Source organism: Rhinolophus ferrumequinum (genome assembly GCF_004115265.2).
Source record: "Rhinolophus ferrumequinum isolate MPI-CBG mRhiFer1 chromosome 13 unlocalized genomic scaffold, mRhiFer1_v1.p Super_scaffold_3, whole genome shotgun sequence".
Lineage (NCBI taxonomy): Eukaryota > Metazoa > Chordata > Mammalia > Chiroptera > Rhinolophidae > Rhinolophus > Rhinolophus ferrumequinum.
Genome location: NW_022680356.1, coordinates 550,268 through 573,485, shown reverse-complemented (window position 1 = coordinate 573,485; position 23,218 = coordinate 550,268). Strand labels below are relative to the sequence as shown.

At 51.0% G+C, this 23,218-nt stretch overlaps 1 protein-coding gene across 3 annotated transcripts in view; it reads left to right on the top strand.

The window, feature by feature from the left end:
* Positions 1–3,741: 3,741 nt before the first annotated feature.
* Positions 3,742–23,218, top strand: part of MERTK (MER proto-oncogene, tyrosine kinase) — an 89,140-nt gene continuing 69,663 nt past the window's right edge. Inside the window, exons 1-2 of one of the 3 annotated variants that reach the window (XM_033100906.1) lie at positions 3,742–4,177; positions 21,730–22,105. In XM_033100906.1, coding sequence (XP_032956797.1) covers positions 4,108–4,177; positions 21,730–22,105 — 446 coding nt within the window. In that variant the 5' untranslated portion in view covers positions 3,742–4,107. Of the gene's footprint in view, positions 4,178–4,397; positions 4,476–13,207; positions 13,225–21,729; positions 22,106–23,218 lie in introns of those variants that run through there. The other 2 variants (XM_033100907.1, XM_033100908.1) reach the window with 2 other exon arrangements.

Here is a 23,218-nt window from a genome sequence, read left to right as displayed (position 1 = left end):
TTCAGCTATGGATTCCTGTTTGGCACTGACTCATACAAGTGCAGTGTACACTGTGTTTGATTCCATCATCTGAATGGGTCACCTTACCTGCAACAGAATCCAAGCCATCCAGCTCTCCTTCCAGCACACTGCATGGAGACTCTCCCACTCACTATCCACACGACCCAAGAAACGACAATTGCTTGTGCCTCCCTTGAGATTTGGTGCATTTTAGTTGACTCTCTTATAAGCACCATCCTGTCCCGCAGCAAACTGAGAGAACATGGCACTTATATTACCAACGTGTTGCTTGCACACTGAATGGAGGCCAAGAGGCCAAGGGGCTTGGCATTTAAAGTGTCGGAAGGTCATTAAACAGTACTAAAACCACCAAGAATCATGACAAAGACAGAGTGAAGGGGATGACAGTGGTGTTAGCACTGAAATCATCAAGGAATGAGAAGGAATGAGAGACCTAGGGGTCTGTGGATGACCGCAGCAAGCAGTCTGAGGACATATGGCTCAAAGCTGGAGACACTGTGGAGCAGGGACACAAAATGGTCTCAGGCAGCAAGAGGAACCCCACCAAGCTCAGGGGCAGGAGAGCATGCAAGGGTGGGAGCCAGTGGTTCAGCAGAGGAACACCAGGGCACTGTGATTGGTGGACTGTGCAACGACTCTGAGTGGCTGAGAGCCCAAGTGGTCCAGGCTTTGGCTGGCTATAGGGTCCCTGATGGAGGCACCATGCATTGGCTCAGTGACACGTCCCAGGTATGAGTCTTACACCTGGAATCGAGCATGTGCTCAGTCAGTCTCTGTGCGATGGTAAATGAATGTATGGCCCTCTGGCACAGACACCGGGATGAGGCCATTTCTGGTCGTACCGTCATTCGCAGAGTATTCTGGGGTCCAGTCAGGTGTCTGAATATTAGGCAGTCTGCACTATGTCAACGTGGACAGGAGGAGGCCAGCTCTGAGTTGGGGTCCATGTCATAGACTGGAGGCAGGAAGGGGAAGTAGATTACAAGCCACGGCTGGGGTCAAGGCTGAAAAGAGCGAGGGGCAGGGAGGGTGGTAGGAGGACAAAGAGAGGTAGGATGTGGGTTTAGAATAGCGTCATTGAGGACTGAGTCACTGCACATTTCACCTGTCTTCATGGGGCCTGCAGTTGGAAGTCTTCAATGTCATCACTGGTGTCTTCAACAGGATGGACTGGTCACAATGCCACCTGATGTGGGGCACAGCCCTTCTGCACTGGAATCAGTGGGTGTTGAGCCCCTGAAGGACTGCTGCTGCAGGCTGTGGCCAGTCTTTTTCTTAGGAGTGAACAGCGTCACACGGAATCTTAGCAGACACCAGCAGCATGCTGGGCCTCCGAGCGTGGGTACTGGGCTGGAGTTGCCTGCTGAGCTTGCGATGTAGCCTTTTGGGGCAGAGGTCCTATAAGCATGGAAATAGTTGTGTAACGTGGGGTCTGGTTTTTCTTTTTCTTTTGCTCGCACTTCCCTTTCCATATTTTGATCACTTGAATAGTTAGGACATTAAATTACAATGTCACTTATTTATTTATTTTTAAAATTTTTATTGGGGATTATTGGGGAACAGTGTGTTTTTCCAGGGTCCATCAGCTCCAAGTCGTTGTCCTTCAATCTAGTTGTGGAGGGCGCAGCTCAGCTCCAAGTCCAATCACCATTTTCAATCTTTAGTTGCAGGGAGCACAGTCCACCATCCCATGCGGGAATTGAACCGGCAACTTTGTTGTTGAGCTGCGCTCTCACCAGCTGAGCCATCCGTCCACCCCTCTGGAAGCTCAGCGGCAGCTCCTTGTTTTCACTATAGTTGTGGAGGGCGCAGCTCACTGGCCTGTGTGGGAATCGAACCGGTAACCCCGTTGTTCAGAGCTCGCGCTCTAACCAACTGAGCCATCCGGCTACCCCTACGGGGGCCTATGTCATTCAGATCGGTGTCAAGTATGAGACTGATACAGTGGAACGGATATGCCACCTTTTAGTTTTGGTGCTTGTGGAAGTTTTAAAACATGGTTGCAAGTTCTTCGAGAGGGGGTTGCTCTGGTCCCTCCCTGAGAGGGTGGATAGTGACTGCTTCCACCCAGAGGAAATGGTGAAGTGGAGCTAGGTGACCTAAGGCTGGGTCATAAAAGGCCATACAGATTCTACCTTGTTCACTAGAATGGACGCTTGCTCTTGGCGCATGGAGCTGCCTCGCAGACTTCCGGCTGCACCCAGGCCACGGGGGAGAAGCTGCCCTAGACTCCTGTGATCCCAGCACTAGGGCCAGCGACCTGCCGGGAGGAGCCTCCAGGTCAGGGGTTGGCCACCTTTTTCTGTAAAGGGCCAGATCGTGTGGCTCTGTGGATCACGGGAGCTCTGTCACAACTGCTCAACTCTGCTGTTATCACACAAAAGCAGCATTGATAATACGTGAATGGCTATGTTCCAATCACACTTATTTGCCAGGTAGGCGATAGACCCACAGTTTATATTTAGCTCACCCCTGTTTTAGGTGATTCTAGTCCCTGGCCATTTGGGCCTCAGATGGCAGCAGAGACGGAAGAAGAAAGAAACCGTCTCCCGGTGAGCCCCGTCCAAGTCTCTGACCCACAGGCTCCATCAATCTCATACAATGGTGGTGTTTTGCCCCTGCTATGTCTGGGGTGGTATGTCCCACGGCAATAGAAAACCAGCCGGTTTTATACAAGGCAGTAATCTCATCAAGAAAGTGAAATTTGAGCAAAGACTTGAAGGAAGAGAGTTAACTGAGAGGGTGTGAGTCTGGGGGAACAGCATTCCAGGCAGAGGAAACAGTCCGTGCAAAGCCCTGAGGTGGGAGCATGCCTGGTGTATGTGAGGAAGGGCCAGGAGCCTGTGAGAAGGGCTCTGCTGAGGTGTCCTGGGGACCCCTCCACGAAGGCACGTAGGCCAGGCTTGACTGTAGTCTTCTCCACGTCTGGGCACACTGCCCGAGATTCCTCCTGGAGCAAAGCAGGCAAGCCTGGGGAGCAGCTGTGTGTGAGTGTGTGTGTGTGTGTGGGGGGAGGGGCAGCACCCTATTCCCATCTTGTGGAAAATGCCGCAAGGCTGTTTTTCTTCCTCGGACATTGTTTCAGTGGAGCACAGGCCTGTCCATCTCCTCCCCTCCATGCCCCTCCCTGGCTCCCAAGGACACAGCTGCAGGCTCAGTGCAAGTCAATGAAATGGCTTGGCTCTAGTTTCACGTTGGCCTCAGCAGCAGCCCACCCACTGCTCACCTGGCTTGGTGTTGTCCTGTGGCGCAGGGACAAAGGAGCTGATTCTGTTCGGCTGCGGGTGTAAGCACTAACCTGTCTAAATCCACTTTGCCTGGGTGTCTCCTCACAGCCAAATCTACCTGAAGAGGCCAGGCCGCTGAGGGGGCAGGGACGGGGTGGGAAGAAACCAGCACAAACGGAAGTGGAGTGAGGAGGTGGGGTCGGAGGGGACCCGGCCCAGGCCGTGCAGGACCTTGCAGACTTTCATGCAGCCAGAAGGCAGGGGCCACTGTAAGGTTCTGACAGTTTTGAGCCAAGGAATGACATGATCTAGCTTATGCTGTCAAAAAGATCACATGAAAATGTTTCCTTTGAGGAAGTTCTGTTAGGAATGTCTGTTATCGTTGCGATTATGTGAGCGTGGCTTAGAGGTCGTTTATGATTAACTTTGCTGCTCCCCTGACGCCCGCACGTGGATTGCCTCCCTGCACTCCTGCTCGCGCTTTTCTTGATGTTCGACCCTCCACGAGCGTCCGCTGGGCACACCGGGTGCTCGCTCCTCCACGCCTGGCGGGCCCTGCACCTTCGGCTGGTGCCCGGGGCGCTGCGCTGGACGCCGGGAGGCCGGGCCCCTTTCCCGCCCCGCCTTGGCCGCGCCTCCCGTGCGGGCTCCTCACCCGCCCCTCGTGCTCCCTCCCTTCCTCTACTCTCCTGGCCCGCGGGGTCCCCTTCCTTCCCCCGCGGCCCGCCCCCGGCCCGCCCCTTTCAGAGCTGGGCGCCTCCCCGCTCCACTCTGGCGCCCGCCGGACTGGTCTGCGCCGCTGGCCTCGCTGCCCAGCCGCCCGTCCGACGGGAAGAATTTCCAGACCCGCGGCCCCGGGATGGGGCGGGCCCCGCTACTGCTGCTGCTGCTGCCGCCGTGGCTCTTCGTCCCTGCACTCCGGAAAGAGGGTGAGAGCGCTCGGGGCCCTGAGCCGGGGAGGGGGTGCCAACACGGCGGGGGCCGGGGCCGGGGGAAGGGCGATCGGGCTAGGGAACAGTGCGAGGCGCCCGGGGAGGGAATGCCCACGGGCTGGGGCCGAGGACTGAGGGCGCGGGGGAGGGGGGCGGGGCAGGGGCAGGGGGCCAGGGCACCGGGCTGCTGGGCAGGTTTACCAACATCCCCGCCCCCGGCGGTGCTGGGAGCAGAGCGCAGGGTGTGCACCAGCCCAGGACCACCGCGCCAGAACTGGCTGTGGGCACGCGCCCGGTGAGCGGACGCGGGGCGCAGAGGGCCCGGGTTTCCGCAGGGAGGAGGTGAAGCTCGGCGGGCGCCACTGCGAGTCCCTAAATTTTCGGCCAAGAGGACCGCGGTCGCGGGTCTGGGCGGGAATGCGCGGAAAAGTCTCTCGGATCACTGCGCTGCTGACCAGCTCCGGTGGGAGCTTAGGGACTGCAGTGCTACGACCGGAGGGACCCGCGCCAGCTGACGCGCAGGCTGAGGACTTGGGGTTGCGGTCCCGGCACGCGATGGACCGAGGCCTGAGCCGGCGGGGGGCGGCGATCTGGCTGCTCCTACTGGACCCTAATGGGCAGTACTAGCGCCCCTTTTCTGGATTCCCTGTTGGGTTGCGGGGCTTGGAGAGAGGGGGTGCATTTTGTACCCCTGTTATTGCCGGCCAGGACCTGCCTGGTTAGCATATATCCCATTTTGGCCAGGTGTGGTGGCTGGCATCCCGTTGTAAGACAATGGCCCGTCCTGCACCCACAGCTGTTTCTCAGGTGAGGGATGAGCGGCTTAGAAGTCTGGGTGCCCATGCACTTCTCCATAAAGCTGGAAGAAACTAAACCAGGCCTTACCAAAAAGACAAAAGAATGATGTGTGTGGGGGGGATGGAGGGGTGTTAAAGGTATGCTAAATAAACACATACCAGGCATTTTTCCCTCGCTAAACTATTTCTATCCAAAGTGCTGGTGTTTTGGGTCTTTTTTGACCATGAATATGGTGAGTAGCTTTTGCCTGTTAGAGTCAAAGATGTTTTTGAAGGATACCTGGAAAGTTCTAGTTAAAGTTAAGCAATTTTCTTAAAACTTTTTCTTTTGAGGTTTTCCTTTGAAAGCTCAGTTGCTCAAATGAAAAGTTCTTAAGCCCCCTCTTTTTGCATATTAAATTACATAAGCAATTTATAATTTGAAACAACATAGCAATTTGAACCAAACATTGAAAGCCAAAACTAGTCAAAGAACTAAAACAATTCTGTTCTCCACTCCCCCTCCAAACCCTCAAATATTCCTCAGCATTTCTGCCAGACCCATTTTTCATAATCTGCAGAGCTGTTATATTTTTCTACTAGTGAGGCGTGGCTATAATAGTCTTGGAGGTAGTGAGTGTGGTAAAAATGATGGGGAAACAATGGAAATAGTACTTTTGTGTAAGATATTAAAAATAGAGTGTTTTTCTTTTTCCAAATTTTTAAAAGCTGTAATAAAAAACTTTCGTAGCTGACAATCAGCTTTAGTCAGATAATCATGAACGGTCTGTAAATGCAGCCAGTAAGAGGAGTAAAGAATTTCTCCAATTTTTCTTCTTCTGCCTTTCACTTTTGTCTTGAGTTTACCTGGAGATGTCTGACGCTGTTACAGCTTACCTTGTGAAAAGCTTCAAGAGTGGGATTCTGAGGGGCAGAATTAGAGCAGAAGTAAGAATGCTCTAGGAAGAGATCAAAAATGGAACTTAGACTCTTCATCTAGTTTTAAGATTTGCATATCGTATATTGCTTACTGGACAGGAGAGAGTTGGAGAGACACAGGGTGGATTGTGTGTGTAGACTCTGCTCTACAGATAAATGGATAAAGAAGTAAGACTTACACATCACTGTAACCCAGGAATCCTCCCACCTCCCTACACAAAAACGCCATCCCACAAAGCCACACAGGGCGGAACCGAAACTGCTGAACCAGAGGCATTTCAGCCCTTCCTCCCCATCAGGCTCTGATGCGGGTGCCAGTGAGCTGGCTCTTGGGGTGGGAGAGGACAGAAGAGAAACATACAAGTGGCTAAAGGCAGGCATGTTGAGGACCTAGCCCAAGACCAGGCTGCGAGGCAGCTACACTCAACCCTCAGAACAAACTGGGCTTTTAAAATGCTTCGATTTTGCACATTCCACCCAAACTGATGCTGTAGCAGGCATTACGATATGCGGTAAACATTTTCCCAGGGAGAGCTTTCATCTGTCTTGTTGCTTGTGCATTTTACAACAGTGGTCTCCAATGCTTGTTGGAGGTAAGTCGGGCATACTCGCATGTCAAAAATAAATCTTAGAAAGTTGTTCTGACTTACTTTCTTATTTATTTATTTATTGACTGATTTTTAAGGAGGGCACAGCTCACAGTGGGCCACATGGGGATCGAATCGGCAACCTTGGTGTTAGCAGCACCACACTCTAACCAACTGAGCTAACCGGTCACTCCCCACTTTCTTAATGTGTTGAATGGAACATGATTCTTTCTCATATTAACACTAATGATGTTTTTCAATCCTAATCTTTAGAAATAATTTCCAGCTAATCCTAGGAACAGGGCCAGTGAGTTACCAGTTGGAGTTGGTTGCCCATGAATCGGGGCCATTGTAGCCAGGTGGACACTCTGAAATGGGACCTTGGATTTTAATGGGTTCCCCCTCACCTGCCGAGGGACACACGTGTAATGGCCACTCCCACCTAATGGCCAGAATGAGATTTGAGGAGGAAGCCCACCGTGTTGTCCCCTGTTGAGAGTGGCTTCCCGTTCCTTCCCAGGGTTTGCAGGGTGTCACAGGGCCTCCACTCCTGTCCACTCATTGGCAGTCACTGCCCCTGTCCATGCTGCTCCCACCAGCGCCTCCTTCCTAGTCTGCAGGCAGTGTGCCCTCTGGCTGGATCTTTCCCAGGGTCTACTTGCTTGTTTGGGTTTCAACTCATGCTCTCAAATGGCCTTCTCTCACTGCCTCCCCAGCCAGAGTCACACACAGACTCTCTCCATCAAATTTAACTTCCTGATGACCCTTCTGACCACCTGACACTGGACGGCACAGTGCGAGCCCACTCACGCGCTCAGTGGGTGTCTGTGGACACAGCCAAGGCCAAGCCTCCGTGGCTTCATGTGCTCTCCTTCTCTCTCCCGACGGGCTTTTCCAGAAGCAGAACTGCTGCAGCTCTGGGCCTTTGTCCCTGGGGCTTGGTTGATAGAAAGCCATCTTTCATTTTGCTGCGATGCCAAAGTGATTTCATTACTAGAAAAGTCAGGACCTTGAGAGAAGATGGACTTTTGGACTACATTAACCCAATATAGCTATGTTAACCTAGTGTGTATTCTCTTAACTATTACAAGTAGGGGGAAAAAACAAAAAGCTGATTTTACATGTTAAAAACAGATTTAGCAGCTCCTCATCGGGGTGGGCAGGTTGCATGGCTTACCCAGTGCTCAGCTGGTGGTCCTGAGTGCCTCGACTTTGTGCCATTGTCTCTAGTTTATTCATAACCTGGAGCACATGGCTTTGGTTGACATGCATCTCAGCAGGAGGTTAATTTTTATAAAAACTGGCAAAAGCGGCTCACCTGGAGTGAAGTGCTTAACAGGGGCTTGGCTCCGGGTCCAAGTAGACAGCAAGCCCGCTCCTATCCTGCTTGGCCGGCCTCAGTTTCCTCTGGTCAGTGGGACTCTCCGATCCTCACAGAACAGTGGGGAAGATGAAATGAGCTAATGAATAAGTGCTCCAAAAATATTAGCCATTGTTCCCAGTGGTTTCCACTGCTCTTCTGAGCTCAAATTTTGGGGTCTTTTTCCTAGACAAAGGCTCTGCTTTTCTCTTTGAAATGTGTCCTGAATTGCACCTTGAACTGTGAGGGCAGAGCTGTGGACCACCCTCCCCTGATCCCTCTGGGGCAGGGCTGTGGGGTGTCTGGCTCGAGCATCCAGTCCTGGCTGTGTTTTGTAGGGTTTTGTTTCTTGGTGGTTCCCCAGCAGAACCCAGCTTGTCTGCACGGGGCAGGCCTGCCCTTCCGCCACTGCCCTGACAGTCCCCTTACCTCCACCTCCTGGGCCCAGATTTAACTGGTGCAGGAATCGCTTCCTGTCACGTGCCTCTCAGGAAGGCATAAAAATGAAGGCCCATTCCTTCTCGACTCTCCCACATAACTGGGCCAATGTGGGTGTGGTTTTTGTTTTTGTTTTTGTTTGTTGAATGTAAACATTCAGATAATTCCTTTCCTTTGTACCAGCTAAAACCGGGTTTTCTAAGTAAAGTTTCTAGCAGCAGTGGTTGGAAAACGTGGCTTTGTTTCTTAGATTACGCTCCAGGTACCTGCCCCATGTGCAGGTGGTCTGCAGGTGGTCTGCAGCAGCTGGACCGGCAGGGAGCCCAGCCCAGGTGCCCTTCTGACTGGATACTTCCTGTGGATGGCAGGTGTGAGCCGGCCCCCAGGTTGCCAGGGGGAAGCCCTGATCCTACCTCTGGCCCTGTGGGCATTTGCTGACCCCTGACAGGGAGGACACCTGTTCCCTTTCTTCACCTCTTCCTTGTGCCGGCCCTCCTGCCTTCAGCTAAAATGTGGCTTGAGAATGTCACCGTGATCTGTGGCAGGAGGCACGAGTACTGAGAGGACCCACCAACTTGCATCCTCCTTCCTCAGTTTGCTTTGTCTGACTGTGGCTTGACCTTGACTGTCGGACGACCCAGGTGTTCCCCCGTTTTGTGAGACCGAAGCTGGTAGCTTCCTTCTTGGTAGCTGTGTCATCCCCATTCTCTGGGCCTCTGTCAGGCAGCAGGACCCCACGTTTTAAAGCAATAAAGGAAGAAAGGGAGGTTGTGTCCTCAACATCTCACTGAGAAACCTACACTCAACTCTAAAGCATTTTATTTCACCCTTTGCCCTGTGTCCACTGTTAGTGCTTCTTTCTTTACTTAATGGTAAAATGGACTTTCCATGAATATTGGGGTGCCGGGGGGTGGGGGAAGACGCAGGGGTAGAGGGGAGAGAGGGAGGGAGGGAGAAACAGATGTTGACATTGCGTTTGGACCAAGGTCATATAAGAGAAGTTTTACATCAAAAGCTAAGAATGTTTGAGAGACTTAAGCTTGGAGAAAAATCCATTTCCTATCTGAATGTATGGGGATTTTTATGCTTGTGTGGCTCTCCTTGTTATTAGTGGTGTCTTCTGGATATTTCTCAGTCGATCCCTTTGAAGGTGCTGCCTAGCGTCTGCAAAGCCAGCCTAAGGCCTCAGCAAGATGTGGTCACGGGGTCGTGCCTGCCCCAGCTCCTTGGGGAGGAGCCCACCCTCAGGACTGAGGTCTCAGGCTGGCACCTGAAAGCCAGGCCAATGGGACAGATTCCTTTTTTGTGTATGTAATCTACTTTTTTGGGGGAAGGAGAGGTGCCCATTTCCCTCGGCATTCAGGAACAGTTAACACCTTAGGGTTCGCCTTAGCTGTGGTCTTGCCTCTGCTAAGACACATGAAGGAAAGCCTTGTTTATTGGGGAGAAAGCCTTCGGGCTCGTTAAAGCTGCTAATAGGCTGGCTGCATTATGGGTCCGGAAAATGATCATTTTCACAAGTCAGAACGGGCTCTCTCCATGGAGAATACGAGAACAGGGACCCAGACTTGTTGAACGTGGCTTTGTGTCCTGGGACTGACCTCCCACTGAATGAACAGCGAGCTGATCCATATTCATGGCTGCCAAGGGCCGGTTTCCACTTGCCCCTGACCGCTGCCCCACACAGGAAGTGGAACCAGACTGTCAGCCTTTTTACAGCTCTGGCACGTGATTTGCAGACCTGTGGATGAAAACAATGTTCTCTAAAAGTTTGGGAGCAAAGAAAAAGGAAGCTCATTAGGTTCAGCATTAAATCTGAAGCATTAGTTAAAAAAAAACAAAAACAAACAATGCTTTGGGAGCGCAGCAGTGTAGGCGTATGTTGGCATCCCAGTTTTGATGTTGGCATGCAGGGGCATGGGGGTGTGGCATGACACCCTTCTGAAGCTCCGAGTCCCCACTGGTCCAATGGCAGGGCAGATAGGTGATTCTGGAAACAGACTCCACCTACCTGAAAGGTGGGCTGGGCCACTTGCTTACGGTATGGGTTCTAGACACGGTGCCAGCATGCACGTGACCCCCTCAGTCTGAGCCTAACTCTGGCTGTCGTTATGCTCAGGCATCAGCCTAGAAACGCAGGGTGTTTCCTAAAAGTGAGTCACACCCGTGGGTTCTTTACTGTGGGCAGCTGCCCTTCTCTACCCCCAAGAAGCAGCCCCTGCGGCTCTATCTGGAGCAGTAGAATAGTCTGAAATGCACAGGTGTATTTCTGAGAAAACTGGATCTGCCTAACTTATGAACTCAAATCCATAGGGAGCGTGGACCTTGGCTTCCAAGAGGCAGGAGATACTCAAAGTCAGTCTGTCTGGGCTGCGGGGGGCATGTTTCCCAGGTGCCTTGCAGAATCCCCAGGGCCCAGGGGAAATGGTGTCATGTTTAAAAATGTATTTACTATTGGCATGTAATTTTATATTTGGAAATTTAAAAATATATTTTAAAATAGAAATTGTAGAATGTAAATCTCCGAAGTGTTTTATCTGGGTGGACAAGGAGAACGTGAACTAGGAAGCTTTTCTGTGAAGTTGTTTTTCCAGAAGCCCAGGCCCCACCCAGGACCTTTCGGGTACACAGCTCTTGTTACCCCCATGGGTCCAGTGTGTCTGATTCTTGAGGAGGGGTGGGGAGCCTCACACCCCCACCCCTTAGAACCTGCCACTGAGGGCAGGAACATGATAGTTACGTTTATCCAGGGAAGGTGGCAAGTCCTGACCCAGGGTGAGAACTGCGGGCGGAATGGTTGCTCCAGCCAAGCTCCCTTATGATTTTAGGACTAACAGGTGGAAGGAAGGTTCAGGCCTCTCGTGTGAGCCCGTCAGAGAGGGATACTGCCACTGTCACCTGTGGCCCAGCCAGGAAACAAAAAGACCTCACTTTTACCATTACGTTTTTTTCTTTTCTCACCTACTCCTTTTCTTTATATTCAGATCTTGTTATAACATATTTAGGACCCACAAAAGGATATAAAGGATACTGAAACTCACCTCTGCTCACCACCCGGCATAAGAAAGTAGACATCAGGGGTGGCCGGTTAGCTCAGTTGGTTAGAGCATGGTGCTGATAACACCAAGGTTGCCGGTTTGATCCCCACATGGGCCACTGTGAGCTGCGCCCTCTTTAAAAAGAAAGAAAGAAAAAGAAAGTAGACATCAGCAGTACAGGTGAGGTCCCCCTCCTTCCCTCGCCATGTCATCCCCTGCCTCCCTTCCCCCAGAGAAAACCGCCTCCTCACTTTAAGTGTTTGAATTCCCAGGCATTTCCTTATCCTGTGACCACACAAAATTGTACCGGCGACACTCCTACCGGCGACACTCCTTTAGGGTTTCCATTTGGCTGCATGTCACAGAGAACCTCACCTCAGTTTTGAGAGTTCTTTAATGTTCTAGATGCTGGTCCTTTGTCAGGTGCATGCTTTGCAGATCATCTCTCCCAGTCTGCAGTTTTTGCATCCTCTCAGCAGGGTCTTCTGCAGAGCAAACATTTTTAATTTTGATGAAATCCAGTTTATCAAATTTTCCTTTTGGGAGTCGTACTTTTGGTATCGAGGGGAAGAACTCTTGCCTAGCTCTAGATCCTGAGGATTTTCTCCTCTGTTTTTTCCTAAAAGTTTTATGTTTTGCATTGAAATCTGTGACCCATTTTGAGTTCGTTTTGCATATGGTGTAAGACTAGGTCAAAGTTCACTGTTTTTCCTGTGGCCATGTGCCTGTACCCCAGTACCAACTCCAGCACCATTTGCTGAAAAGGCTGTCTGTCCTCCACTGAACTGCTTTCACCGTTGCCAGAAAGCTGTGGAGTGAATTTTGTGGGTTTATTTCTGGTTCTCTCTTCCGTTCCATTGATCTAAGTGTCTGTCCCTCTGCCAAACTGCACAACTCGGTTATTGTGGCTACATAACTAGTTTTGGAATTGGGTAGGCTGATTCCTCCCATTTTATTCTTCTTTTCCAGAATTGTTTTAGCTATTCTAGTTCCTTTGCCTTTCTGCACAAATTTTAAAAATATATTGTCTGTGTCTACAAAAAGTCTTCCTGGGATTGTTAAGAATTGTGCGTGTGGTTTTTTTTTCGGACACCAAATATGTCTTTTCAACAACAGCTAATTCTCCAATTCTCTGACAGCAACTGGTGTCCTACAGTCAGTTCTAACACTAACTACCTGGAGTTAGTGAAGACCCCCAGGTTAAGGGCTCTGTTGCATAAGACCACCCCCCATCAGACACTGGCTCAAATGGAGAGACTGCAAATTCAGGGGTCCCCACACCCTCCTCTCCCCCTCAGGCTTGATAACATAAGTGCTCAGGAAAGCACTTATGATTACAGTTTTGTTATAAATCATGCAACTCAGGAACCACCAAATAGAAGAGATACACAGGGCAAGGTCTGGGGAAGGGGCTGAGTCTCCTTCTATAATTGTTGATTGGTTTATTCCTTTCAGTTCTATTCATTTTTGCTTCCCATATATATTTTGCATCTCTTTGCGATGGTACATATAGTACTCCCTAGTTATCTGTGGGGGATTGGTTCCAGGACCCACTCCCACTCAGGATACTAAAATCCATGGACGCTCAAGTCCTTTACATAGAATGGTATAGTTTTGCATGTAACCTATACACAGCACATCCTCCCACCTACTTCAGATACTTACAATACCTAATACAATGTAAATGTTACGCAAATGCTTGTTACACTGTATTGTTTAGGGACTATGACAAGAAAAAAAGCCTGTACATGTGCCATAGTAGGCCTGACTACATAGTACCCGTGTCAGCAACAATGCAATGTTTTTTCCTGGATATTTTCCATCTGCAGTTGATTAAATCCGTGGATACAGAACCTGTGAATACAAAGGGCCTACTGTCCTCATTTAAGACTGCTATTTCTTCCTGGTTGATTGACTCTTTTATCATTATATAGTGTGCCTTTCTGTGTCTGGTAATTTTCTTGCTTTGAAATCGACTTTACCTGATCTTAATGTAGCAATCCTGACTTCTTTCCATTAATGGTTACATTATATATTTTTCTATGCTTTTGTGTTCAACTTGTGTATATAATTATATTTGGAGTGAATTTCCTATAAACAGCAGATAGTTATGTTTTTTGCTCTGCCAATCTTTGTCTTTCAATAGATATATTTAGATCATTTACATTTAAAGTAATTATTGGTGTTTATGTTTTGCCAGTTCAAATGAACTATGGAACCCTCACCTCTTTTTAAGTCCCTTTACCTCTCCCATTTAAAACATTATTATCTTAAATATTTCCTCTTCATATATAGAACCCATCAGACAGTGTTACAATTTTTTTCAACCACTAGACGTAATTTTGAAAATGCAAGAGGAGTATTGACCAATATTTTTGTTTTTTTTGTTTTTTCCTCCCCCCAATGATTCAAATTTCCTTCTTTTATTGTTTCCGTTCTGTTCAAAGTATTTCCTTTATTCTCTTAGATCTGCTGGTGACAAATTCTCATAACTTTCTTTCTCTGTGCTTTCAAAATGTTATCTTTGTCTTTAGTATTTAGAAGTTTGACTATGATGTATCTTGTCATGGATATTTTAGGGATGTATCCTTTTTTGGGTTCACTCAGATGTTTGATTCTGTAGGTTTATATCTTTTGCCAGGTTTGGGGAGTTTTCAGCCATTATTTTTTTAACTACTTTTTAGCCTTGCCCTCTTTCTCCTCTCTTTCCGGGACTGATAATACAAATGTCAGGTCTTTAGTAACAGTCCTATAGATCCCAGAAACTCTATTTGATTTATTTTTCTTTTTTCTTGTTTCTTTTCTTTTCCCCTTCCTTCCTACCTTCCTTCTTTCCTTCCTTCCTTCCTTCCTTCCTTCCTTCCTTCCTTCCTTCCTTCCTTCCTTCCTTCCTTCCTTCCTTCCTTTCTCCTTTGTGTTGGCCAGATTGGATATTTCCTAATGTTCTATCTTCCAGTTCACTGATTCTTTCCTCTGCCCTTCCATTTTGCTGTTGAGCCCATCCATTGAGTTTCTTACTTTGGCTATTGTATTTTTCTGTTCTGAAATTTTCATTTGGTTCTTTTTTTATGTATTCTATTCCTTTGCTGAGACTTTGTTTCTTCATGTGTTCCATGTTCATAATTGCTCATAGGAGTATTTCTATAATTCCTTTAAAAGCTTTTTTGGATAATTCTCTGTCATCTCAGTGTTGGTATTTCATTCATTTTGAGACAGCGTTTTTTTGTTGAAATTTAGACATTTTGGGTGTTATATTATGAGACTCTGGCTCTTATATAAACCTTTTGAATTACCTGGTTTCCTCTGAAATGTTCTGAGGGGAGGAGGGTATGTGCCCTTTACTGCCTGGTGGGGGTAGAATTCTAGGTCCCCACTCATCCACTGACATTGGAGAGTGGGAGCCCCCTCGTCACTGCTGGTCATGGGGGGGCGGGAGTTCTGACTGCCCACTAGGCCTCCACTGCTACCTCCCTGGCTGGGAGGGGGAGGGGAGCCTTGTTACTTTCTGACTGTTCCCCAGCAGGAGGAGGAGGGCTGCCCTCAATGGGCAGCAAAAGCCCAGACCCGCTATTAGACCTCCTCTGATAACCACCCCAGTGGGGACGAGGGTGGTCGCCTTGTTAATACCAGGTGGGAGTGGAAATCCAGCTCCCCACATGAGCTTTACCAACACCAGCCAGTGGGGATGAAAGTCCCAGCTCTCTACTTGGCCCTCTCTGATACCACCCAGAGGAACTGTTGTCACCCCTTTACAGCCTGGTAAAAGTGAGGTCCAGCCTCCCCACTTGGCCTTTGCTGGTCTCGGTGGGGATGGAGGCGTAGTTTTTTTCTGGGCTGCTTACCTGGAGGAGAGCAGTTTATTGTCTAAAAGACTTCAGTCTTGTGGCGCTGCCCCTTTCTTGGTCCTTTGGCAAGGGAGAACAGACTTTGGTTGGGGCTTTTTGTTTTTGACCTTTGCCTATTAGCCTTTCCAAATTGGAACAATGAGGCAAACAGAAAACCCCGGAAATTCATCACTATGGTGTTCTTGGGTCCCGAAGTCCCTAGTCAGTCTGCCTTCCCTCCACTTTTCAGTTTCGTTTTGTTTTTTGTTTTGTTTTTGATGTTTGTTTTATATATGATGTCGAATGTTTTTGTGGGGGAATAAGGGAAAGTACATCTGTTTTTGGAAGGAATTCTTTGCCCTCTGTCACCTAGAAAAGACAAACTCCTCTTGCTGAGGTGTTTGGTCTTCCAGAGATAGTCACATTTTAAAAGGAAATTGTATTTTTCTTTAAAAGAATGGCTTTTTATTAACAGGAATTCAGGTATTGGTGGGCTGGGGGATGTCTGTTGGGGGTGGTGTGATAGCGGAGTCACACTTGGAGTCTGAGAGTCTCTCCCGGTCTTGGGGCAACCACATCTGTCCCTCGGGGAGAATCAGCCTGACCCCCAGTGAGGAGGCTGCTGCAAGACCCTGGCCAGAAAGTGTCACCTTGGCGTCTTTCTGTGATACTTGGAGTGCTGCCAGAGGGGAAGGAGAAGGCAAAGCCTGGGTGGAGCATGTGCAGGTTCCTGCCTCACCACAGGACTGAGTGTGATGGGTCCCGCGTGCTCAGCACCGATCGTACAGGCATGACTAGCTGCGCCTTTGAAACAAGACAGGTTCGGTGTCTCGTGTTATGAAAGTGACAGCTGCCAGCACCATGCCCAGTGTTCCACGTGCAGTCTTCTGCCCTCACTTCGGAGACAAGTCAGTGTCACCTGTGCGACTTTACAGTGAGGAGACTGAGTCTCAGATGGACAGGTGACTTGCACAGGGTCCTCTGCAGAGCTAAGTGGGGGCTGCACCTTGCCCTCTGACCCTAGAGTTCTTGTACTCACCACACTCCCGAGCCACATGCATTCAAAGCTGGGCCTTCTGAGTGGGGGTTCTCGGGCTGGACCCTCAGGAGCCCCCTACCCAAGGTGATTTGGGCCACCGGCTCCATTCCCTAGCGTAGGGGTCTGGCTCTGGCGACCTTCAGAATCTTAGAAGAGACTCCTTGCAGCCCTGACGCCCAGCTGCATCCCTCCCCCTCGGCCAAAGGACGCCAGCCCTGGGTGCAGCCCTCCCTGGGCATGCTGCTGTCCTGCTGGTCTGAGAGCTCACTGGAGTGTGGAGGTGGGGTGTCAGAGTCAGGTTCTAGAACTCTCTTTTCTGGTTGCACTGGTACCCCTACACAAAGGACCTGAGGCTACAACCTCCCTGAGGAGTTTGTTTTGCAAACCACTTCTACCAAGAAAAAGTCAAATGCTGAAGGCAGAAAGTGGGGTTTGGGTTGAAGGGGATGATGAGGGGCTGTGTAGAGCCCTTGGGGGGCCTTGGGGCTCCCATTACTGAGTGTGTGCACAAGGCCAGAAGGGTGGGGTACTGTTCTCATTTTGAGCCAGTGTGCGGGGAAGTGGGAGGGCACCTGATAATCATCACCTCTGCTCAGAGGTCCGAGCCCTCCACAGCTCCCGGTGAGGGTTCACAGAGGTGGGATGGGTGTGCTGGAGTCCCTGTATGCTCCAGACACACTCTTCACCCAGCTTGTGGAGGGCACTAACTGCCGGCACTAACAGTGAACTAACTGCCGGGGCTCAGCTCCAGTTGGTGCCGTGAAATGATACTTAGTCAGATTTATTTGACTAAGGGTGCCCTCCCGCACAAGCAGTCCTTGTTTCTCTGAATACAAATGTAACTGGGCATCCTATTTTTTATCTGGCGGCCCTGTGCCCGCTGGGGCCCATGTGGAAGGTCTGACGCCAGCTCTGTTTCATCCCCAACTTTGCTGCGTAGGCCTCTCGGTGGGTCCTCACTGGCTCCCCCACCGCCACCAGCAGCTGTGACCCACCCTGGGCACACGCTGCCCACCACTCGGTTCCCTCCTGCCCAGCAAGGCCCCTGCCAGGCCTGCCCTCTGCGAAAGGCTGAGTGCGTTCAGGCCAGCGAAGTTCATGTTGGCTGTTTACGACTTGGGAGCAACCAGGGCAAGTGACTGCAGGTCGAAAGTCTTCGTTAAGTTTTCTCGCGTTCAGCACTGTTGCTGCTCTGTATCAGTGGAGAGTTCTTGGCTTTTGCATGAAGTAGAATTTTTTTTGTTGTTCTGGGTCTGGCCTCAGCCGGTGGCCTTGGGGAGTGGTCTTTACACAGGGTGACAGGGCACCGGTCCAAGTTTGGCCTTTCTCCTGGGGTGGGGGGACGGGCACGGGCACAAACAGGATTCCGGAGGCCATAGGCCTTTCTGCAAAGCCCAGATGCTCCCCGCTCAGGGGCTGCTGGACAGCAAACCCGGGCAGGTGGCCGAGGGCACCGGCAGCACCCACCCCAGGCTGCCGTCTGCTTCCTGCCCACATGTGCTCCGTGATGGAATCAGAGCCCCTGGAAGTACAAGGCCACTGGCCATTCCTGCAGCCCCCTCTGGAGGGGCCCACAGCCTGGCGCTCCTGTCCCACCACGCGGTGCCCAGGACTGTAGTGCGGGCTGAGGGCATAAGACACCCAAGGGCAGGGATTAAACAGGGCTCTTCGTGCCCAGTGCCCTGCTCAGCCCAGCCATCCAGGGCCGGGGGGCACTTCACACAGCTACTCCCCTGGCTAGCCTGGGACCCGTGACTTCAGCAGCTGCCGCTTCCTGAGCCCTTCTCAACCTGTGACGCGAGGCTCTCGGAGAATCTAAGGTGCTCGTGCTAGGAGGCGATGTGCGGCCAGCCCTCGGGAGGCTCCTCGGAGCCCAGAGCTCATTGGCCATCACAGGCCGGAAGTACACTTACCCTCTTGTTCATGGCTGGCAGTCACCCTGCTCCAGAACTGCCATTCCCTGTGCGTCTTCTGAGACAGACCACCCTGGTGATCACAGCACTTGCTCCCACGAGGTCCAGACATTCCTACTTCAGGTGGCCGCCGGGCCCACATCAGATGCAGGCAATACAACATCAGCCAGCATCTGTGCAGTGCTCTGGGGACCTGTGCATCCCGTCGTCTTCATCCACCTAGGTGGTTGGAGAGGTCATGTCTCTGTACAAGTGGCTGGGGGCTCTGAGCAGCACCGCCCCACCCCGCCCGCCATCGCACATGCCCACCAGCACTCAGCAAACAGTTGCGGATTTCAGGGTATGTGCTCAAGTTGATCACATAGAAAATAGCTTCTTTATTAGTGGCCCCTAATGGACCAATTTTGAGTATAAGACACTAAGGTCCCTGAATGTCTGGCCTACTGGACTGTGTGAGGCTGGTGGCAGGGGAGCCTCAGAGGCGGTCCCACTCTCAGCCACAGCAGTGTCCCTGTGTTGACCACCTCTCCTTCCTGCCCACCTGTCGGGACGCTGCCCGCATCACACCCCTTTATTCCTTCAGTGTCCACTGCGTGTCCATTCCATTCTATGCACCGTGCCGTCCTCAGAAGATGCCACCCCCTCCCACCCCCGCAGTCTTCAAGGCAGCTGCAGACAAACTTGTTCAAGAACAAGGCAAAGCTACGTGAAGCAGGCTGGCCCTGTGCTGGGCACGGGAGGCAGATGATGGAGACACCGTCGTCTTGAAGAGGCTGACGTTGCGACCTGGTGAAGGGCTGAGCAGTGATTGGAGACACCTGGGCACACTTAGGGACACTCCATCATGTCACCCCAGGGCTGGACAGGTGTGGCCCCTGGAGGTCGCAAATGCAGCTGCCGGAGCACCTGGATAGCAAGCAACTCTTGGACCTGAGCAGGAGGCCACTTATCCAGGGTTGCTTGTCAGGTTAAACTTCCCACTTTAGCTGCTGTCGGGTCCACACAAGAGAAGGACATGACTGTGAGAGAAGGTGGGAGGGGTAAGGAGGGGCCATGTCCTGTGAATTCCAGAGGCAGCCCACTTCTGCGTGTGTGCTTTGTAGAAAGGGCCGTTCCTGCTGCATCTCTGGTTGGAATTCTCATACCCCTTGCACACTGAACGCTGTCTCCACAACTGCAATCGTCACACAGGCCCAGCGCATTCCTTCTTGTCACCTTGAGGATGAGTTCGCAGGGAAAGGTTAATGAAAATGAAAAGTTGTGACACTTTTGGTCTGGTCTCATCCTGCCATCACTCCCTCCAAAATAATGGTGAAGTAATCCACTAGGAGGAGGAAAAATGAGGAGGTGGGACATCATGCAACTGAAGTAGTCAGAACAGCGAACAGCTGGCAACTTCAGCTAAGATTTCTAAGCGATTGTTGCCTTTGGGCCCAGAACCTTGGAACAAAACATGTTTCCATTTCATACTTTCTGTGATTGTACAAATATTTGACTTTTTCACAACAGACTGGTGTTACCTTTATAATTACAAAGTTCAAGTATTTTTAAGTAAGTTAAACAACCCAACCAAAGTACCGTTTTCTTCCTCACTCTATTTTTTGCCTTCTGTGAAAGGAATATATATTTAAAGAAAAAGAAAAAATAGTGTTTTGGTCAAAACCCGGCTCCCCCGTGTGTGGTGCTCAGCGAGGAAGAAGGACTCGCAGTAACTTTGCTGATGGAAGAGGCACAGGTCACCCGGGTGCTTGGAAGCCTGCAGGAAGAGTGCATAAGGCACAAGGTGAACGCCAGACCAGTCATTATGGCACAAAGCTCCCCAACTCAGAGCAAGTGGGGACCGTGGGGCCCAGGCTGGGCTTCTCCTCCCCGTGCTGAGCCCAGGCCACACCAGGCATCAGGCTGGCCTGGCATGGTCCTCGGGTACGTGAGCCCTCCAGCCTCAGCGCACTCTCTGTCCGGATGACTGGTCAAGTCCAGCGCAAGGCTGCCCCCAGAGCTGTCCCCCAGGCATGCAGAGGGCTCTATATCCCCACAACCGTGCACCTCAGGCTCAGGGCCAGCAGGGGGCTTTCGCTGGCTCCTTCTAGTGACATCTCTTGTCCCCCACCTGCGGTGTTCCCAAATGCAGCAGCCGGGAGAGTGGCCTGGCGTGGGAAGCCGTTGTATGGAGAGGACTGGCTGGCCAGAGCTGTGGCCAGGACAAGGGCAGACAAACACACTGTCAGGTGCCCCCATCTGCCCCCAGACTTCCTGCCTGTAGCTCCATTAGCCATATCAGTGTTTAGCTGGCTACTTATGCTAAAAGGTATTTGCTGTTGACCTGAAACTCGAGTGTAACTGGGTGTGGTGTATTCTTATTCCCTAAATCTGTCACAGGCCCAAGCACAGACCACCCTACTCCTGCACACACACGAGGGTGTGACATCTCGAGCGTGACAGCAGGCACAGCCTTCCAGTAGGGATTGGGGTGCCTCGGTGTACCCCTGGTCACTAACCCGCAGAACACCAGGCCAGTCTCCCCAGCTCGCGGTCAACAAGATTGAATACATAACGTAATGACAGCATAGACTGTAGGCTCCAAAAACGCCATTAAAAAGCTAAAAGTCCAACTATTGTGAGCCTGTTCTTTTAGAAATGCTTGTGGGCCACATGAAAAAAAGCATTTCTAGGTCCATTCCAGCGGCAAGCATTTTGCTAGAAACACCAACTCATCGTGTGGCTGGAGACAGGCGCACTTTGATCACCCCATATGTAGGGATGGGTCTCTTTGTGACAAGTAGCAGCCTTCGCAAGACCACTGGCCCGATTTGTAAGACCACTGGCAGAAAGTGATGTCCGTGCCGCCACCTTCCTGCTATGCTGCTCAATTGGATATGACGGACTTGGAATGAGTCACAGTTACAGAAATAGTTTCTAACAGAGGTGTGTTGTGTGGGTCAGAACGGGCCACCCACGCGGTGCCTCTGTGGTGTGCCACTGCTCTGAGCGAAAGGCACCCTGGCTGCCTTTAGGCTCACGAGAAACTTCTGCCCCTCCCTGAGTGCCTAGACGAATTTGAATTAGGGGCCTACAATAAGAGATGGTCAGAGGTGACCTCTTCTGACACACCGACAGGGCAGGGCGTCTTCTGTTTGCTAAGCACTGCTCTTCTCATCATCCTGCAGTGACCCTCTGAAGACCCCGGGGTCCCTGATGTCGTCCCTAGCTTAGGGTGTCTTCTACACGCGTGTTCCCTTCCCGTCTCTCTTCCTCTCCTGCAGGTGGGGTCTGACTCTCGTGTGCGGGGTTCCCACACGTACATATGCATTAAATTGGGTCATTTGCTCTCGCTAATTTGCCTCATGTCTATTGGTTGTCAGACCAATGGGAGAACCTGGAGGGCAGAGGACACTTTCTTCCCCCCGCATGGTTGTGGTGGTGGGGGCAGTTATATTTCTTAAACCTTCTTTAGAAAGTGTTGAATGAACACTGAAGGAGCTTGTGAATCAGACGTTTGTGTTGAACTCCTCCCATGGGGTCGGAAGACACTGAGGGTGTACCACTGTGCCCTCGTCGTGGCTGCATAAGTTGGGAACCTGCTTGGAGAAAACTCCAGTGTTTTAAAGGCTAAAACTCCGTCTTCTCTTTTGCAGCTCTTGCTGAGGTGGGAGAAGAAACCATGCACACCCTGCCATTCCCAGGAGGCCCGCCCGACCACCTGCCACCTTCCTTTCTTCTCGGCCGTGGGGCCTCCATGGAGCTGTCACCAACAAGAAGTGCAACCCCTCCCAGGGTGACCTCTGCCAGGGCCAAGCGCCTACCGCCCCTTGCATTTAATCACACGGTCGGCCACATAGTACTTTCTGAGCACAAGAACGTCAAGTTTAACTGCTCCATCAGCGTCCCTAACACATACCAGGACATCCACATTTCTTGGTGGAAAGATGGCAAGGAGTTACTGGGGGCACATCATGCAGTCACTCACTTCTATCCAGACGATGAATTCACAGCAGTGATCGCGTCCTTCAGGTATGTGTTCTTCCTTTCTTTTTAAACGTTAGGCTGTTGATGGTTCGAAAGTAAAAGCCTCGTCAATAAAACAACAACCTTTTGTGTTCCACGTCCGTGACCCCACTGGTCCATTCAGAGTGTGGATGCATGTGACAGTCTGTATGGTGGCTCTCTTTTAAATTGCTTTTGGCTGCACTGGAACTGTTGCTTATCAGATGCTCTGGGTCCTGGGGGCCTACCTCCCACTTGACCTAGCTGTCATGTCAAGTGCTGCTTGAGTCCAGGGCTTGAGTCGAGAACCTGCCCAGGGACATGTTCTTCCTGGACACAAGGACACATCTAAAGCACCTGCCTGGAGCTTTTAAAACAATGCAGTCCTCCCATTGCTTTCATTTATCCTGTACCAGCCCCCCCAACCTCTCCCCAGCAACCCCCACCCTGCTGCAGATCAAGGCACTGATGTAGGCCGCAGGCGACATCAGTAGGGGTAGGGAAAGATACAGTTCTAAAGTCCGGGGAAATGAGACAGACCTTCAGCTACTTGAGTCACCATCACAGTGTTCTGCTTTCTTTCAGTCAGGGCAAGCCATTGAGTTAGGGGAGTGACAAGGCCACACCAAGCCAGGATGTGTACCTGGCACAGTCCATTGTCAGTGGGATGGAGGCACCCAGCTTCAGCAAACTAGACCTGAGGAAGCTGCTGTCTTCCCGCCACCCCGTGTTATTCTCTGTTCTCTCCTCTTTAGCTGGGAGGGCTCTGCTTTTGTGTGGGGACCTCCTGGCATGTACGCTATTAGAAGTAGGTGGGCCTGTGGGCGCTGCACACTCAGAATGAGGTCAGTCATGCAGAGTCTGCCCTGGACGTGGAGCCCTCGGTCACCTGTCACTTCCTTTGGCATGATCCTCAGGGCAGTCCGGGCTGTGTCATGTCTTTGGTGGACCATTTCATGCTTCCTTTATAGAAGACCACCTTGGAGTTAGAGTTTGGTGTGTCAACACCCCCATATTATGCGCCCTTTACTTGCCTTTTTTCCCCAAGTTACAGGCTTGGTCAAGGCCAAGGCACAGATCACACCCTCCCTATTTCCTTCGGTTGGTTCAAACTTGGGCTGGTCTCTTGGGCGACCTTTC